At 44.6% G+C, this 20,009-nt stretch overlaps 1 protein-coding gene across 2 annotated transcripts; it reads left to right on the top strand.

Moving 5' to 3' along the window:
• Window positions 1-8,465: 8,465 nt before the first annotated feature.
• LOC138958384 (activin receptor type-1-like) lies at window positions 8,466-19,859 on the top strand. Of its 2 annotated transcripts, XR_011453386.1 has the most exons (9): window positions 8,466-8,591; window positions 10,338-10,524; window positions 11,349-11,563; window positions 12,778-12,877; window positions 14,829-15,310; window positions 16,196-16,328; window positions 17,079-17,209; window positions 18,231-19,298; window positions 19,489-19,859. XR_011453386.1 is itself a non-coding variant. In XM_070329518.1 (8 exons), the coding sequence occupies exons 1-8, from the start codon at window positions 8,532-8,534 to the stop codon at window positions 18,399-18,401; spliced, it is 1,479 nt and encodes a 492-aa protein (XP_070185619.1). In that variant the 5' UTR covers window positions 8,466-8,531; the 3' UTR covers window positions 18,402-19,859. The 2 variants fall into 2 exon arrangements, 1 of the variants encoding a protein (XP_070185619.1); XM_070329518.1 differs by having other exon boundaries at window positions 18,231-19,859.
• Window positions 19,860-20,009: the final 150 nt, after the last annotated feature.

Raw genomic sequence — 20,009 nt, 5'->3', positions numbered from 1 at the left:
TCCTTCTTTGTCGTATGCCTTTCTATTCCACACCGTATGTTTCCCCCCTCTAAACCCCATACCTTATGTATTTCGCTCTTTGTCGTATGTCTTTATATCCTTACCGTATGTTTTCCCCTCTATGTCTTTTTCTCTACTCCTCATGCGGTTTTGTGTCTAGAGCTCGAACTTCGTGCCCGTGACCAGACTCGACTCTACTTTTCTTGGCGATGTTAATCGTATTAGACAAACAACATTCGTTTCTTTGCTTTGCCTCTCTCTAGCTGCTCGCACCTGTGTTGTTGTTTGCGTTGCGTCAGCGGCCTGGGGTATTTAAAATTCGTACCAGTCACTGACGGGATCATCGGAGCGGGTGTCAAAACGGAGTTTTTGCAATGTTGGTTCAAGTCGCTGGGGTTGGATGAGGTGAGACAAGGGTAGAGAATGATGGATAAAGGGTGGGGGGAGGGGAAGGGGGAGAGAGAGAGAGAGAGAGAGAGAGAGAGAGAGAGAGAGAGAGCGAGAGCGAGACAGCGACAAAAAGAGAGAGAGACAGAGACAGAGAGAGCAAGAGAGAGACAGCGACAAAAACAGAGAGAGACAGAGACAGAGAGAGCACCGAACGAGATTCTCGTGGCCCAATTTTTGTTCTCAAAAGTTGTGATTGCGAATTGTTGCTGCGTTGGCATCACGCGGATGTAAATGGCTGAGTGGTATTGCATGATGGACATTTAGTGTACGTGCACTGGGTCAGAGAGACGTAAAGTTCAGGGCAGCTCGACTTCCGTACGGACTTCGCTTGACATTTTTTGTCACTGAAGATAGTTTTTATGTTGGCATTCCGATTTTGCAGATGCGACATATTGCTTACGGTATGTGGAATGTGTATTGTTTTCTTTCTGATAATGTGTATATATATATATATTGCTAGCGACATGTTCATTGCCAAAGGTTTTAAAGGGCGCCTGTAGGATTGGTGTGTAAAAATTTGTTTCATTTCGTGTCATGAAGACGGGGTTGTCTTCTCAAATGAATCGCAAAGGATTACATTGATCGTGATAAAGTTTCAAACCGTTTCAAATTCCAGAACACTACAAACAATTAAAAAAAAATCATAAAATGTTCCGTTACTTTTCTTTAATATTATGTTGTCTCTGAGAGCACATTTTATATTATAAACTTAACTTGTTTTTCTCCTTTGATGTATACTAGATTCCACGGCTTTGTAAAACACGTAGCCCTTACCATGAATCGTGTAAACCAAGCTATAGAGAGCAATATCCATTTTATGAATCTTGTCCCCAAAACAATTAGCAACATTGAAACAAATTTAGCAGGCAAGCTAGGAGGCACACTTTAAAGTCAAAACAATGCTTGACGTGACGATAATGTATTGAATAAGGAGATAGGGGGATCACGATACAAAGTCTTGAGGGTATGGGTGTGGATGGGGGGGGGGGGGGGGGTAGGTGAACACGGCCCGAGAGGGTTCGGAAGTAAGGGCGAGAAAACACACACATGGACGTGAAATAAGAAGGAAAGAGAGAATGCTTTATGTCCTACAGGCTAAATATTTCGCCTCTTAAGGACATGATATGGGGTATATGATTCGAGTTTTACGCCCTCACGGCTTTTGACGAGATGCACAAATGTATGCGTGTTTATAGGTGGTACCAGCCATCTGCACGTATGGAAGAATGACCAATGTCTTTTACGTGCCATTGTGGTGACACGGGGGTGGGACATGGCTTAATTCCGTCTCGGGGTATGCACGTAAAGTTGACCCGTGTTCGTCCCGGCCCGAATTCGAACCTGCGACCTTTCGATCGCAAGTCCAGTGCTCTACCAACACAGGAACGTGTATACACACATTGTACTTATGGCCCAAGGGGGTAGGGTGGTCTGGTACAACCAGCAAGAGAGAAACATAAAGCTGCTTTAACCGGAAACACCTTGTGTCGGTTGAAACACCTTGTGAGGATAAAGCCACCTTGTGGGTGGATTTCCCCTTAGCTTGACCATTGTGTGGACCCAATGAGACCTCACCTGTCGCTTTGTCACACCCCGCGGCAGCACAAAGTCTTTTCACACCCGGGGTGCCGCCGCTACCCAAACACCAAATAGCCGGCTTGGCTCGCGATCCGGGGGGCCCTCAGCCGTGACGAAGCCGGGGTCAGTGAGGCGTTGCTGAGTGTGGCACAAACCTGGCCCCCGTGTCACAACACTGCTATGTCACTTTGCTCGACCGCTGGTCAGTACTCCGTGCAGTGAGGACTGTGTCCGGAGAGCTACTTGGCACCACTCCATTGATATTGGACACGGAGAGTTCTAGTATGTGTTCATGTGAGTGTGTGTGTGTGTGTGAGTGTGCACGTGTGAGTGTGTGTGTGTGTGTTTGAGTGAGTGCGAGTGTGTGAGTGTGTGTGTGAGTGTGTTGCGTGGAAGAACTGTCACAAGTTTCGGTCATCCGCATGCACAGCAATACGGAGCGAGGAATCAAAACACCCCCCCCCCTAAACACACCCCCCCTCTCCCCATCACCTCATCACCATCTCGCTACTGTCCGTCTTTGGTGACCGGACGAACCTTTCCTTATTTACCCCGCTCTGTTCATCAATTTTAATTAACTTTTTTGTAAAGCCCTCCCAACTCCCGCTGTATGAAAAGAGTGTGGGAGGAGATGTTTGCACTGATTCGGCATTGCTGTTTGCATGTACGGGTCTCTGCTCAAATGTGTTACTGCTGCTGGGTCGATTGATGGATTTATCAATTAATTCATTCATTTTGCTTGCGTGAAATAGTGTTTTGAGCAAGCGGTTACTGCTGGCACTGTGTGAGGAATACCTTTCATTTCTTTGTTTGCATCACCAGTATCATTACAACAGCTGCTCTTTCGGCAAGACTGCCGGGGTTGGGGGCGGATAGAGAGGGTGTATGCCATCTCTCTTGAACACACACACGCACGCACGCACGCACGCACGGACGGACGCGCACACACACACACACACAAACACACACAGACACATACAGACACACACACACGAACACACACACACACACAGACAGACACACAGACAGACACACACACGAACACACACACGCGCACACACACACACACGCACACACACTCTCTCTCTCTTCCTCTCTCTCTCTCTCTTCCTCTCTCTCTCTTCACCACTTCGAGAGAAAAGAAATCCACCGATCGCGGGCTGGCCTTTTTCTGACCCAAGGATTAGCCTTTCGAGTGGCCACAGCCCTTAAATTTTCAGACTCAAAGAACCCTTTCTTCCTTTCTCCTGACCGTTCCTCCTTCAGTCGGGTACCTGGCCACAACAGCTTCGGGTGGACACCTGACCACTCGGGTGGGTTGGTGGGTGTGTTGGTCACCCAGGTAACACGGGGTGCTTGGAAGTCTTGAGGAAAACACCGTGAAGTTCTCTTGTACAGGTGGCAAAGCTTGTTGATGGGGCGTGAGAGAAAGAGAGAGAGAGGGGTAGGGAGAGAGGATGGGGGGGGGGGGGGTAGAGTGTGTGTGTGTGTGTGAGTGTGTGTGTGTGTGTGTGAGAGAGAGACAGACAGACAGACAGACAGACAGATGGACAGAGTGACAGACAGACAGACAGACAGAGCGAACATGCGAGAGATAGAGAGAGAGAGACAGAGACAGACAGAGAGAGACAGACGGACAGAGTGACAGACAGGGTGACAGACAGACAGACAGAGAGAGAGACAGACAGACGGACAGGGTGACAGACAGGGTGACAGACAGACAGACAAAGCGAGCGAGCGAGCGAGCGAGAGAGCGAGCGAGCGAGTGAGCGAGAGAGAGAGAGAGAGAGAGAGAGAGAGAGAGAGAGAGAGAGAGAGAGAGAGAGAGAGAGAGAGAGAGAGAGAGAGACAGAGAGAGAGAGAGAGACAGAGACAGAGACAGAGACACAGAGAGAGAGACAGACCTACGCGGCAGACCCTGGCCACTGATGTACAAAGAGACCACCACAGGTTCAGAGGCTCTGAATGAGAATTATGTGCATTAAAACCAACAAACAACTTTGATATCGAAAGGTGTTTGTTTCAATTCCTATCCTCTGATGTGCTGGAAGACTGGTTTCGCATAACTGCTACTTAATTACTCATTACTGTTGTTGTCTATTTTTAGAACGTTTACTTCCTTTTGCTTCTTAATCGTGTCATTAGTGCTATGCCACACAGTTCTTAATGGTTGAAACTCATATAATCTGAATGAATTGCTCGAGAGTGTGTGTTTCGAGTGGGTTGAAGCTTGGGGAGAACAGGTGAAGTATTCACCAATGTTTGGCATTGTTGCTGAAGTTTTAAAAGAGGTGAGCGAATTTTGGAGGTCGAGAGGATTCGGTTGAGATTATCCTTGTTTTGAACTCTCCGAAGGTTTCAATAGGATTTTGCCCGAAGTAGGCTCATTTACTGTGACTTGTATGGAGGCTGTGTTACAAGGTGGGACCAGCTCTAGAGAATAGTGTGTGTGAATGTGTGTGTGAATGTGTGCGTGCGTGCGCGCCCGCGCGCGCGTGTGTGTGTGTGTGTATGTGCGTGTGTGTGTTAAGTACTTTTCACAAAACTCCCTCCCACCCCATCCCTCCTCACTCTGTCTCTCTCTGTCTCTGTCTCTCTCTCTGTCTCTCTCTGTCTCTCTCTCTCTGTCTCTCTCTCACTGTCTCTCTCTCTCTGTCTCTCTCTCTGTCTCTCTCTCTCTGTCTCTCTCTCTCTCTGTCTCTCTCTCTCTCTCTCTGTCTCTCTGTCTCTCTCATAACCTATAACCATTCTGTACAATGTATTTCTGTATTTTATATGATTGAATTTATATTTGTAATGTGCGTCTGTCTTTATGTGTTGTATAAAGGACAGGTTGGAAGAATAGGCTTTGCCTAAAACCTTTATCCTTTTGTAATAAAGTTCTGAGTCTGAGTCTGAGTCTGAGTCTGTCTCTCTCTCTCTCGCTCTCTGTCTCTCTCTGTCTCTCTGTCTTTGTCTCTCTAATTCTCTTTCTCGCTCTGTCTCTGTCTCTGTCTGTCTGTCTGTCTGTCTGTCTGTCTGTCTGTGTCACTCTCTCTCTCTCTCTCTCTCTCTCTCTCTCTCTCTCTCTCTCTCTCTCTAGTGTTTCTGTTTTAGTGTATATTGGTAGTGTTTTGTTTATTGTTTTGTGTGTTTGTCGTCGCCAGGACAGATTGTAAGAAAAGGCCCAGCCTTATTTCTTTTTCCTTGTAAAATAAAGTTCTGTCTCAGTCTCAGTCTCAGTCTCAGTCTCTCTGTCTCTCTCTCTCTCTCTCTCTCTCTCTCTCTCTCTCTCTCTCTCTTCTCTCTTCTCTCGCTCTCAGACTTTCTTTTTGCCAGCATGGTATGATAAGTTTAGCAGTGAGGACTGGGATTGATATCAAGTGTACAATAGGGATCTGCAGAAGACATAAGATGCCAGCGGAGCCAGTGACGACGGGGGGTCACCGAGTCTAAGTGGCTGCACTTCACCGGCAAGGGGGACTACTGGAGGCGTTAATGGAAACTAAGTGATCTCCCTTCCGTTAGTAGGAGGCTAGCTGCAAAACAGACGGTAGTCGACTACAGTGTAGCCTGTTGGAGACTATAGACTTCTTTTTTTTCCATATAATTATATTATATATAAATGGCACCCGTTTAATGAACCAAAAGAAGAGATGGTTCTACCAAAAAAATAGATGCTTTCACCAAAAGAAAAGATGGCTTGAGTGACAAAGAATTAAAGTACCAAAAACAAATTTGATCCGCCAAAAGAATTGCTGTCTGAACAAAAAATAAAATAAACTGGCAAAAGCAAATATACTCAGGCAAAAGAAAATATAATCAGGCAAAAGATTGACTACTTCAGGCAAAAGAAAATATAGTTTCAACAAAAGAAATGGATAGTCATTCTCCAACACAGTGAAACACAGTGTGAGTGGTGGTCATTGTTTTGACTCACTGTGATCACAAATTCAGCTGAATCAAGCAAGGACACAGATTCTGTCAGTTGAAAATGGAGTTTGAAGGTGGAGAGATGGATTTTGAGAGGATCGATCCAGTGAGATTTGATAATGATACGTCGGAGTCTGACCAGCTGAGTCGCTGAAGACTGGGAACACGATCTTCGTGGGATCTTCAACCCTGGAAAAGGAGCTTAAGACTGCCATCCGAGAGACCGAAGAAAAGGTTGAATCATCGTTCTGAGCTGACTTCGAGGAGTATGCCACATGTCGGAGGTCGGTGTGGAAGATTACGATCGACGAAAACAATCAGTTTTTCTGCAACTGTCCGGAGTTCCTCAAGTGCTACGTGTGTCATCATTCCATGGGCATGGCTCGAGATTCGTCTGGAGGTGACCAAGCCCAGGCCAAGACCATCCCAATCGGCCAGAAGCGAAAGCGCGGGCGCCCGAAGCTGTCGAGACCAGCGCTTATCAGGCAGTGAACACACTGATCTTGACTGCTCTGTACACTGATTTTATCATTTTCATTTAACTTTCTTTGGACGTACAATTATGATTATGATATGGAGTGACACTATTTTGTCTCTGAAAGTACACTATACTTTATATTTTTTGCTGACAGTAGCTATTTTGTTGTTGAAATAATTCGTTTTTTTGTTGAGAATTCTTTTGCAAGTCTCATTTCTTTTTTTGGTAGAATCAATCGGTTTTTAGCTAGAAGCATCTATTTTGTGGGTGGAAACATCCGATTTTTTGTTGGAATATCTTTTGCTAACTAAGCAATTCTTTTGGTGAAAGCATCTAGTCTTTTGGTGATTTAATTTATTTAATTTAAGTTATTATTCTGTAAATTATCTCCAGATTTGGTGCCAAAGATGCCTATTATTAGAACATAATATTATGGAGAACTATGCTGCATAATTATGCCTACGTGAAAAGAGCTACAAATATGAAAGTTTGACTAAGGAGGAGCTTCGAAATATGGAATGTTTGTGGACATCATCACACCCACGCACCACACCCCCCCCCCCCCCCCCCGCACACACGTGCACATCTCAAATGTCAATTTACCACTTATTATGGGTTCATTGTGGGCGTCGATGGTTTGACATATATAATTGTTCGGCAGTTGCAGCTGCACATGCGGTGACATGATGTGTGTTTACATGTATACTCTCCGTACTGAGCCACAATGTGTTTGCCCTTTTGCTACACTGGGATGGATAGTGGGGGAAACAACTAGAAAACATCGGCGGAGAGGGCAGTTGGAGGAGGGGGAGGAGAGTGTGGGGGTGGGGGTGGGGAATGGTGGATGAGGACTTACAATGACCAAGACAATGAATACTGATAATATGAGGATGTAAGCGTGCTTGAGCGTGTGTGTGACTGAGATTGCAAGCGATGTTTGGAAGGCCAGGGCGTGTATGGATTGATTGATTGTACTCTGGCCAAAACATGTCCCTAGTGTACTGCACATGGTTGAAATACAGTCTTATGTCTTATGTCTTAAGTACAGTGGTACCCCCCTTTTAAGACACCCCACCCCACCCCCACACACCCCAAACTGAAGACTTCCTCCATTTTAATACCTTGCATTTTCAGATTTTCGGTTCATAAGCTCTGTAAATTAACCTCCATTTTAAGACTCCCTCCTTTTTAAGACCTGGTTTTCTCAGATTTTTGAAGGTCTTAAAAGGGGGTTGCCCTAGCACTTATTACATATGTGAAAAGTACAGAATGTGTTTTCCCTTTTGTTGCAAAGATAGTATACGTTATGGAGAAAGCAATGGGAAAACATGGGCAGAGAGATGATAGAGGTGTTGGGTCTGAGTGGAGAGAAGTATGGAAAGCCGTTTGGCTCATAACCTATACGCGCGTAAGAAATAATTCATTCGCGCGTAAGAAATAGTTATTTATTACACGCGTATGAGTTATTTCTTACACGCGTAATAAATACTTTTATTTCTTACACGCGTATACATTATTTCTTACGCGCGTATGATTTATTTATTACGCGCGTATGAACTATTTATTACGCGCGTATGAATTATTTCTCACGCGCGCTTAGGTTATGAGCCAAACAGCTTTCCATAGAGAAGCAAGGGGTAGTGGATGAGGTGGTGGGTTGGGTGAGTCGATGTTTTGACATGGCATGAACGTTTCCAACTGATTACTTTTGGATGAATGATTCATCATTTTAATCAAACTTTTATGTTCATTTGTTTTTGCGTAGTGAATAGACATTTTGATTTGATAGCTGTTGATTTGATGGACGATTCATCAGTTTAGTCAGACTTCGTTTTTGTTTTGTTTTGTGTGCTTGACAGTGTCATTGTGTTTAACACGGGTCTTTTTCTCAATAATCAATATGAATCAACGCTGGGAACAATGAATTATGAAGCATACCGAAGAAGCGCTGACTCAAGTTGTGCCTTTCATTCCGAGTTTGAGCTGATAGTTATTATATTAGTTATTACTGATTCGACGTGTACTGATCTGTTGTTAACTATACATAATTGTGGATTTTCTCTGCTTCTCTGTTGCAGGAAACCCAGTCCTGTCCCGGAACGGAACCGTCAAAATGTACAAGTGCATATGCGATGATTGTGGTGACGATGCATTTTGTGAGACTTCCTCCAGTGTAAGTGAACAATGTCTGTTTGCACACGTGGAATGCACACATGTATTTGATTGTGAAAAGACGCTCACTGTGTTTGCATTCTTGGCATACGTATAGGTCGGGAAAAACAATGAACCACAGGTCTTCATTTTGTGACTATTCGGGGATAAAAATGACACACCCGGAAAAAAAAATGTACCTTTTTTCTCAGGGAGAGACCAAAAATACACTTTTATAATGCTAAATGTCAACGGCATCTGGGGGAACTTTGACCCCAGACCCCTCCGCCTGGCCAGCCCCTGTACCCCTGCCTCTTTTGGGAAGCCCCTCCCGCTCATGCACTAGATCCAGTCCTGCAGGGGGCCACGAAAGAGAGGTTCCGCTGTATATCACATGGGGGCCCCGGTAGCTCTGTTGGTAGAGGACTGGACTTGTGATCCTAGGGCGACGGGTTCGAATCCGGGATGGGGCGGACACGGCTCACCTTGCAGACCGCGAGACAGCATCCATTTCCCACCCCCGTGTCACCACAGTGGCACGTAAAAGATCTCGGTCATTCTGCCATAAGTGCAGATGGCTGATAACACCTCAACACACCTACATCTCATCTAAAGTCGGGGTAACATCCGTGAACATGCCCTTAATGGCTTTGCCGTGAGGGCGTAACACTTGAATCTCTCTCTCTATATTGTACACTATATGAATACCCGCTTCGCCGGGTACGGCTTCGCCGGGAAGAAGTCGAGGCCGGCTTTGCCGGCGCACCGCACGAAGGAAGGGAGATAAACGCGGAAGACACTGAAGAAGATAAGGAAGAGTAATACCCGGCTTCCCCGGGATGAAAGCGTTGTGGACAGTGACATTCTAAAAATAGTAACGTGCAGTGACCTTCTAAAAATAGTATAACAGGAATATGGATTGACGCCACACGAAGGAAGGGAGATAAACGCTGAAAACACTGGAGAAGATAAGGAAGAGTTACTGGGAATGGATCCAGAGAAAAACCAAAATCGGTTCAGCGCTGCGCGCTGAGAGCACGTGTTGAAATATCTCATCGACCAGGTTGTGTCCGGGGTTTACCTGAATATGGCCACCAAATTTGAAAGAGATCCATCGAGAACTTTGGGCGTGCATCGCGGACACACACACACACACACACACACACACACACACACACACACACACACACACACACACCCCTACGTGTATATGGTCCCAAACGAGGACTTGCTAATACACACATTCACGTGCGTTTGTAGTGCACTTGCACTACAACGGCACTGGGCGCAGTGCCTTTGTAGTGCACTTGCACTACAACGGCACTGAGTGCAGTACTCGGTCCGGCATCGACGAATTTTACACTAAAAAAGGCACAAAATTTGACCTATTTCGTCGCCTATAGAGGACGGAAAGAATGTCATTTTGAACATGGTTATGACATTCTTTCCGTCAAAAAAGTCAACTTAACGGGAAAAAAGTCAACTTAACGGTGTCAAAACATGTATGAGTATGTGTTTTTGTGTGTGCAGTGACCTTTTAAAAATAGTAACGGAACGGGAATATCTCTTCTGAAGACGTTAGATGAATAGAACGAAATGAGGACTTGGTTTTGGGTCCCCATTTCGGTTTTAGGTCCTCAGTTTGGCGGTAGGAAGCAATTGCAAGTCCTCATTTGGGACCATACGCACACACACCCCCACACACACACACACACACACACACACACACACAAGTCGTATATATATAGATGGTGGTTTGTGCGTGCAGTGCTACACAGCAGCCTACAAGGACCACCCGGACCAGGACGAGCAGTATCACCGGAGCTGCTTCAGCGCCGACTCCTCCCAGATGAGCTGCAAGATCCAGAACCTGGCGAGCCGTATCATGGTGTCAATCAAGTGCTGCCAGGGCCATCTCTGCAACCAGGACTTGAGGCCCACCATACCCAGAGAGGGTCAGTATGCTATACAATGTTGAGAGTTGGACGGATTTTTGTTGTTGTTGCAGGTGTTTTGGTAGGGATGACTGTGGTGTGACTTTAGACGCACCCTACCGAGAGAGGGTCATTATGGTATACACCGTTGAGAGTTGGACGGATTTTTGTTGTTGCAGGTGTTTTGGTAGGGTTGAGGTTACTGGTGGTGGACTTAAAGAGAGGTGTCCTGATTTATCCAAACCATAACTTTCAGGGATCCATTTTCTGTTATTGAACTCATCAGTGAACTTTTTGATTTTTGATTTCCAAAAAAAATCAGATTGTGTTTGCAAAAATGATACATTAGTTGTATTTTTGACTAAAATATGGCATTTTACACAGCTTGAGACAGTCGTTGCACAATGGACCATAATGCCTGACACGACGTGGCAAGAGTTATGGCCCATTGTGGTGGACATCACATGACTGGATAGAGTATTCACTGTGCTCATGCCTAAGTTCTTACCTACCTGTGTTTACACAGCCCCTGCCAGACACAACGCGGCAAGAGTTATGGCTCATTGTGGTGGGTGTGACATGATTTGATAGAGTATTCACTGTCCTCTGATAGAGTATTCATTGTCCTCATGCCTACATTCTTATCTCCCTGTGTTTACAGAGCGCGCACCCGATACAACGTGGCAAGAGTTATGGCCCATTGTGGTTGCCATGACATGATTTGATAGAGTATTCACTGCCCTCATGCCTACATTTTTGTACTTTTTTTTACATTTTTTTCTTCTTCTTCACAATACTCACAAACCAAAATACAATCTGTAAATTCTGATCTCCCTGTTTTACAGAGCCCCCGCCTGACACAACGTGGCAAGAGTTATGGCCCATTGTGGTGGCCATTGTGGTCCCCATCATCATCGTGGGGATGCTGATCAGCGCCATCTACCTCATCTGTCGCCACATGCACAAGCGGCGCATGGAGATGCTGCTAGCCAACGAGCGACGCCTCCTGGAGGACGATATTCTGCACGGGGTGCAGCAAGTCGGGGAGAACACCTTGAAGGTTAGAGAGAAGAGAGAGAGAGAGAGGGGTGGGAAGTTGAGAACGAGAGAGAAAAGGAGAGAGAAACGGAAACTGAACATTATAAAAGGATAGAGGTTTTAGAGAGAGAGAGAGAGAGAGAGAGAGAGCGCGCGCGCGCGTGTGTGTGTGTGTGTGTGTGTGTGTGTGTGTGTGTGTGTGTGTGTGTGTGTGTGTGTGTTTAGGGGTGGGGGGTGGAGGCGACTCCTCGAGGACGACATTCAGCACGGGGTTCAACAAGTCGGGGAGAACACCTTGAAGGTTAGACTGAAGATAGAGAAGGGGGATGGGTGGAGAGAGAGAGAGTCAATCAATCAATCAATATGAGGCTTATATCGCGCGTAATCCGTGGGTACAGTTCTAAGCGCAGGGATTTATTTTTAATTTTTTTTAATTTTTATTTTATGCAATTTATATCGCGCACATATTCAAGGCGCAGGGATTTATTTATGTGTGTGTGTGTGTGTGGGGGGGGGGGGGGGGGGGGGCATGTGCAGAGTTTTCTTCATCTTTGCTTCTGTTGCGGATACACATGAAGAGAGACTTTTTAATCAACGAAGAAAACAAATGAGCAAGAAAGAACATGCATCACACACGTTCACAGGAACTCGACAAAGTCAAAGGGGAAGCTCTCGGGACACTTGCACGGTACAGGTGAAGGCAATACTATTTTGAACCCGTAACATAGTTAATATATATCCACAAAAGCTGTACCTTTGAATTATTATGTGTATGCACATGCCAGCAAAGTCCCAGTCATCATGACGAATTTACTCAAACAATCAATGAAGCTTATATCGCGCATATTCCGTGGGTACAGTTCTAGGCGCTCTGCAGTGATGCCGTGTGAGATGAAATTTTATACGGCCAGTAGATTGCAGCCATTTCGGCGCATATTTACCTTTCACGGCCTATTATTCCAAGTCACACGGGTATAGGTAGACAATTATTAACTGTGCCTAAGCAATTTTGCCAGGAAAGACCCTTTTGTCAATCGTGGGATCTTTAACGTGCACACCCAATGTAGTGTACACGGGGGGATGTTCGGACACCGAAGAGAGTCTGCACACAAAGTTGACTCTGTGAAATAAATTTCCGCCGAACCTGGGATCGAACTCACGCTGACAGCGGCCAACTGAATACAAATCCAGCGCGCTACCAACTGAGCTATATCCCCGCCCCTGTGTCTGTTGCAGGAATTGCTGGACCACTCATGTACGTCTGGCAGTGGCAGCGGTCTCCCTCAGCTGGTTCAACAGACCGTGGCCAAGAGGGTCATGCTGGTGGACTGTATTGGTAAGACTTTCGATGTTCACCTGTTCGCTGGCTGTACAGTGGAACCCGCCTTTTAAGACCTCAACAAATCTGATCAAATCAGGTTTTAAAAAGGAGGGACGTCTCCATTATCATATGACCCCATGCCTGTCCTTAAGAGGCTAACAATATATGTGACCCTCCACCACGGAATGAGTCGCATGTCACCTTTGCATGATTTTCATATTTTTACATTTTTTTTAAAGAGTTGTTTATGCTCTATCCAGTGGTGAAAACCGTTTTAGAAAAGAGCGAAAACTGTTTGAGTTATAAGCCTGTGACTAAGGTGACCCTCATACTGTTACCAGACACTCCCCGGACTTTTATTAAGCCTAGCGCAGAACCGCGCGAGGTGACATGCGACTCATTTCGTGGTGGAGGGTCACATATGATATGTCTGTAGGACATTAATATACCTTGTCTTGGAGGGAGCCTTAACAATGGGGGTAAATTTATAAAGGCTATGAACAAAAAGTCTGAGAGATGAGGGTTTTAAAAGGGGGGTTCCACTGTATGTATTTGCATTCAAAGCATTACCTGTATTTACCTGAACCAACAACTTACAATGTGCCCTTGATGTGATGAATGAATACACAGCACACGCACACATTGTTTGTTTGTTGAACGGTTTGTGGCCCGTTAAAGCAAGTTATCCAGCCCCCAAGCAGCGAAAGGGTTAGATGTTCTCCTTGCTCACTTATGAATATTCATTGGTAGAGTAGAAATCGGTACAGAGGTTTGGATAGTATTTCCTTTCATTTCTTTTAAGTAACCAAATAACCCAACCAGGTTACAAACCAGTGTTTAGTCTCACTGGAAAACGTGGTTTCTTCTTCTTCTTCTTCGTTCGTGGGCTGAAACTCCCACGTACACTCGTGTTTTTTGCACGAGTGGAATTTTACGTGTATGACCGTTTTTTACCCCGCCATTTAGGCAGCCATACGCCGTTTTCGGGGGAAGCATGCTGGGTATTTTCGTGTTTCTATAACCCACCGAACTCTGACATGGATTACAGGATCTTTTTCGTGCGCACTTGGTCTTGTGCTTGCGTGTACACACGGGGGTGTTCGGACACCGAGGAGAGTCTGCACACAAAGTTGACTCTGAGAAATAAATCTCTCGCCGAACGTGGGGACGAACTCACGCTGACAGCGGCCAGCTGGATACAAATCCAGCGCGCTACCGACTGAGCTACATCCCCGCCCGAAAACGTGGTTTAAGAGGGGACTATCGTATTCGTCATGGTCAAATCTGTCATGTGCACTCTGTAAGGAGTGGACACGTTGCTGCCCCAAAAGAATTTGCTCGTGAACGGAAGACAGAAGTATGCTGCTGTGTTGTTTAAAAAGCTAGCTGGATAAGTACAGATTGAGAAAACATCTTGGGCTGGTAAGCTGGGCTGAGGGGCACTAACCCAAAGTGGGTGCCACCCAAACGGGAGAGAACAAACCGCGAGTTCTGATTCGATGATATGTGACCCTCCACCACGGAATAAGTCGCATGTCATCTTTGCATGATTTTCATATTTTTACATTTTCCTAAAGAGTGTTTTATGCTCTTTCCAGTGGTAAAACCCGTTTTAGAAAAGAGCGAAAACTTTTCGAGTTATAAGCTTGTGACTAAGGTCACCCTCACACTTTTACCACAGTCCCCCCGGACTTATTTTAAGCCTAGCGCAGAACCGCGCGAGGTGACATGCGACTCAATTCGTGGTAGAGGGTCACATATCACAACACATTTAAGTTTCAACCAATCTAACATTGCGGGTGGCTCCCGTTTGGGTGGTAACTTTCTCGTGCATCGCAGCCCAGGAGTCAAGTTTAGAGACTGCATTGAGGGTATACTTTGTCCCGGACAAAAGTCTCTGACCTCAACTCTTGTATGATTGAAGGCTTGTATAATCATGAATGTAACACCACCCTGGGTTTTACAGGGAAAGGGAGATACGGTGAGGTGTGGAAAGGACGCTTCCAGGACGAAGACGTAGCGGTGAAAATATTCTCCTCGCGGGACGAGGCCAGCTGGAGGCGAGAAACGGACATCTACAACATGTGTCTGCTGCGTCACGAGAACATTCTGGGCTACTACGGCTCGGACATGACGTCATGGCACTCGTGCACGCAGTTGTGGCTCATCACCCACTATCACCGCCTGGGGTCGCTCTACGACTACCTCCAGTATAATACGCTAGACTATGAGCAGATGCTCACCTTGGTGCACTCAGCTGCTGCCGGCCTGTCCCACCTGCACACGGAAATCATCACCAACCGCGGCAAGCCCGCCATTGCTCATCGCGACATCAAGTCGAAAAACATTCTGGTGAGGAGCAACTTCTCGTGCTGCATCGGTGACCTGGGCCTGGCTGTCATTCACAAGCAGGAGTCTAATCTTTTGGACCTTGGCCATAACCAGAAGGTGGGTTGAACATTGACCGGTTAGTCTGGTCAGAAGAGATAATAGACTCTCTCTCTTTCTCTCTCTCTTTCTCTCTCTCTCTCTCACTCTGTCTCTCTGTCTCTGTCTCTCTCTTTCTCTCTATCCCCCCTCTCTCTCTCTCTCTTATTAGCTATTGACAATAAAGCATTAAAAACATCAAGCATCTCTCTCTCTCTCTGTCTCTCTCTGTCTTTCTCTCTCTATCCCCCCCTCTCTCTCTGTCTCTCTCTGTGTGTCTCTCTCTCTTTCTCTCTCTCTTTCTCTCTCCCTCTCTCTCCCTCTCTCTCTCTCTCTCTCTCTCTCTCTGTCTCTCTCTGTGTGTCTCTCTCTTTCTCTCTCTCTTTCTCACTCTCTCTCTCTCGCGTACGCGAACGAGGAAGAAGAACACTGAGCAGACTCTATTCTTCATATTTTTCCTGCGTTCAACTACTTCAGTGTTTGTGAGTCTTTGTCTATGCCTCATATGAAGCTGTACGCTGTTTATCAAGGTACTGCGCAAACCTTTGTCAGAGAGATCACTTTGTGCCTTTGAGAATAAAACATGGACACATGTGAACTGTCGAAGCGTTATTTATCAATTCTGCAATCATGCAATTAACAGAGCCTTTGCACCTGACATTGAAACATTAGCGAGCAAGAAAAGTGGTGATTGTATGATCTCTCATTGCCAGGACTCCCACTCTCTGGATGGCCTGGTCTGTTTTTTATTTTTTTAATTATAAAACTAGTTCCTAATTGGTATAATCCAGTGGGACAGGAACAAATATCTTCTCTCACACATGTAGATCATCAGGAAAAATTAATGGGGCTTCTGACGAAGTTAAAATAATGTATGAAACTAATTTTGTTCTTTTGCGATGACAGGTTGGTACAAAACGCTACATGGCTCCCGAGCTGTTAGCAGAAACTCTGAATCCTTCTTTCTTCGACTCCTTCAAGTGTGTCGATGTCTACGCTTTTGGCCTGGTCATCTGGGAGGTAGCCAGGCGAACAGGAGGTGAGTCTAAGAGTTGGTTTAAAATATTTTTTTCCGAAAATACAGGGTGGCAGGTATTATACGATGTAGAGATTTGTGACCACACAACAAGCTAAGCTTATACTAAATGTTGTTATAAATATGTACATCTAGATAGGAATTGTTTTTTCACGTTATGTCAAGGTCAGAAAGAGTTGAAGACATGTTGTTGAGACTTGATGATCTCATGAAGTAACTAAGAAGAAAGGGATGCAATTTATCCAAGAACAAGAAGAACAAGAAGAATTTTATTTTGCCATATAGCATAACAGCCATTGGTATTTGTCCTCCAACATAAAGATGAAATCAGGGAGAGTTGTATCTATTTTTTTCTTTCTTGCGCCAGAACATTTTTCTCTTAAATTTGTTAGTACAGCTACATACATTAGCATGTTCGCTGCAAGTCAATATTTGCCTACAAAGCAATACCTGTGTTTACCTGAAGAATTGACAACTTACAATGTGCCCTTGATGTATAAAGCAATACACGACACAAGCACACAGTTTGTACTTCTTCTTTTTGTTGTTTATTCAACGGGTTGTTGCCCTTTAAAGCCAGTACCTTGGACGTCCTACAAGCTGCAAAAGGGTTGATTTTAGAGCACTTGAAAAAAAAAGACCCTGCTATGTTTTCTATGATACCTTTTTAATTCATCTGTTTACAGATTAAACGAAAAGTACAAAGTACAAAGTAAAGGCGATGTAAGTTAGCAACCAAATTTCGTTTTTCAGAATATCCAGAAGAATACAAGCCGCCATTTTACGACAGTGTTCCGAGCGACCCTAGCTTTGAGGACATGCGAAAAACAGTTGTGGTCGATCAAACGCGACCAGTGGCCCCCAACAGATGGTTCTCCGATTTGGTCAGTATTCTCTGATAACTGTCAAAGTGTGTGTGTGTGTGAGTGCGCTTGTGTGTGTGTGTGTGTGTGTGTTTGTGTGTGTGTGTGTGTGTGTGTGTGTGGTTAGGTGTGTGTGTGTGTGTGTTTGTGTGTCTGTGTGTGTGTGTGCGCAGGTGTGTGTGTTTGCGCGTGCGTGCGTGTATATATATATATGTGTGTGTGTGTGTGTGTGTGTGTGTGTGTGTGTGTGTGTGTGTGTGATTGTGACTTTTATTGTGAAAGGGTGTGTGTGTGTATGTGTGTCTGAATGTGTGTGGCAGGTAATATTATATGTTACTTTCTTGCTCAAACTTAGAGGTTGAAGAGAAGATGCGGGGGGGGGGGGGGGGGGGGGGTATGGGGTGAAATGGCATACATTGTGCCAAGTTCATATAAGTTGACCGTATATTAAGATGATGAGTAGTGGAAGAAACAGTTTTGAAGACAAAGAATAACATTTTAGGGTTATGACTTGTTTTATGCTGAACAAACTTGAAAAGGTTTAAAAAATGCATTGCAGTTTGTTGCCCAAAGACCATTCTTGTACAAGGGACATAACTCATACACTGGTTAAATATGAACTAAGCCCTTTTTTTATCTCCCTTGCTCATACACTGGTTAAATATGAACTAAGCCGTTTTTTAAATTTTTTATCTCCCTTGCTTTGAGCAAGATGCAGAAATGTACTCGCCTCACTTCTGTCACTTCTGTTCTTTCTTTCTTTATTTGGTGTTTAACGTCGTTTTCAACCGTTCAAGGTTATATCGCGACGGTGTCACTTCTCTGTTCAATGGTTGTTCTACACAAGGGCCATAACTCATGTCATATGGTTCATAAAAGAGCAAGACCGTATTTTTCTCCTTGTAGTTGATATTTTAAATACAATTCGCTTTTTTTGTTTATCTTTTGTGCACTTTCTGTCTTAAACTCCCTGGACATTTCCAACTTGTTGCCCCATTTTGGCTATGCTTCTAACAGTTTGATGTACTTCAATTCATTCCAGGTGTTGAACCAGGTGAGCAAGGTGGCGCGAGAGTGCTGGTCACAAAACCCCAAGGCGCGGCTGCCCATCCTGCGAGTGAAAAAGACACTGTCTCAACTCCTCAAGTCCGTTCAGCTTCTCACACAACAGGACAAAGCCCTCAAAATTGAAAACTTGGAAAAGAGCTGCTGATAGTTTTTGTTCTTCACGGGGTGTGTGTGCGGTGTGTGTGTGTGTGTGTGTGTGTGAGTGTATGTGTGTGTGTGTGTGTGTGTGTGTGTGAGTGTATGTGTGTGTGTGTGTGTGTGTGTGTGTGTGTGTGTGTGTGTGTGTGTGTGTGAGTGTGAGTGTGTGAGTGTAAAAGACAGATATAGATGAACAGAGAAGAAGTTGGAAAGAGAGAGAGAGACAATGTGTGTGTATGATATGTGTTCGTGCACAGACATGTGGTTAACAGAAGGACATCTTTACAAAGTGTGTGCTTGCACAGTGCAAAAGAAGACCATGTGATTGCGAGCTGGACGATTCAATAGATGTGGTCGTTGAATGGAGGTTTTCAAAAGACGAGTTACGGTGACCTCTTGAGTCTGTGAATATTCTGATTTCATCCGGAGACTGTGGTACAGAGACTCGTTTGTTGCCAATATTTTGTGTTTGTGATTATTGTTTTATGTGTGAGATAAAAACCTAGAACAATCAGAGTGCAAGCTGTGTGGTGGAAGTAGCAATGTGTAACTTCCAAATGTGGACGTTGTTTGTTATAATTTGCAACATTTATATATATAGATATATAAGTTTTGAATGCGTGACACATCATGATACCTGCTCAGATAGCATTTATATGAGAGCAGTTATTGACTGGACAATGAAAATAACATATCTGTCTCAAAACAGTTGAGGATTATGTTTGATGTTGATATTGTACACGTTTTCTTTGTACATGTACTTGCAACTGTTTTTCACTCTCCCCCCTCTCCCCCTCCCCTGCCTTCTCTCTTCTTATCGTACATGCATAACATGTGATTGTGGTTAAAAATATGTCGACTTTCTCTAGCTCCCTCTCTTTCTCTCTCTCTTCTTTTATCTAGGGTCTGTATGTATGTCTAGGGTCTGTATGTATGTCTAGGGTCTGTATGTATGTCTAGGGTCTGTATGTATATCTAGGGTCTGTATGTATGTCTAGGGTCTGTATGTATGTCTAGGGTCTGTATGTATGTCTAGGGTCTGTATGTATGTCGAGGGTCTGTATGTATGTCTAGGGTCTGTATGTATGTCTAAGGTCTGTATGTATGTCTTTTATCTGGGGTCTGTATGTATGTCTTTTATCTAGGGTCTGTATGTATGTCTTTTATCTAGAGTCTGTATGTATGTCTTTTCACCTTATTTTTTCTTTTTCTTTGTCTTTTTTGTGTGTGCTTGTTCTTTGCCATAATGAAGAGTTGCAAAGAACACGCGTGCATGTTGACATGCTGTGTTTGTTTGTTTTAATTTTTATTTTTATTATAAGAAATGCTTCTCCAATGCAACAGGTAAGAAATAGTTCAGGGAACTCGGTCCGCTTTCCGCTGTTTCCTTTTTCTGTGCCAAGGAATGGTTGCTTTAATATCCGCATTACACTAGTACAGTGGAACCCCCCACCCCCTTTTTAAGACCCCCCCCCCAATTTAAGACCTCCCACATTTAAGAGCTTACTTTTTAAGATTCTCTGTTCATAACCTATATAAATTTACCCCCATTTTAAGACTCCCTCCTTTTTAAGACCTGCATTTTTCAGATTTGTGGAGGTCTTAAAAGGGGGGT

The sequence above is a fragment of the Littorina saxatilis genome, linkage group LG2 (genome assembly GCF_037325665.1).
Source record: "Littorina saxatilis isolate snail1 linkage group LG2, US_GU_Lsax_2.0, whole genome shotgun sequence".
NCBI classification, from domain to species: Eukaryota; Metazoa; Mollusca; class Gastropoda; order Littorinimorpha; family Littorinidae; genus Littorina; species Littorina saxatilis.
Note: the sequence above shows the minus strand (reverse complement) of the source record. Positions and strands in the feature narration are given on the sequence as shown.

Coding starts and splice junctions, on each gene's coding strand:
- LOC138958384 (XM_070329518.1), top strand. CDS start 8,532: ATGTACAAGTGCATATGCGATGATTGTGGTGACGATGCATTTTGTGAG. Junction 10,525..11,348: donor GCCCACCATACCCAGAGAGG/GTCAGTATGCTA, acceptor CCTGTTTTACAG/AGCCCCCGCCTGACACAACG. Junction 17,210..18,230: donor ACAGATGGTTCTCCGATTTG/GTCAGTATTCTC, acceptor AATTCATTCCAG/GTGTTGAACCAGGTGAGCAA.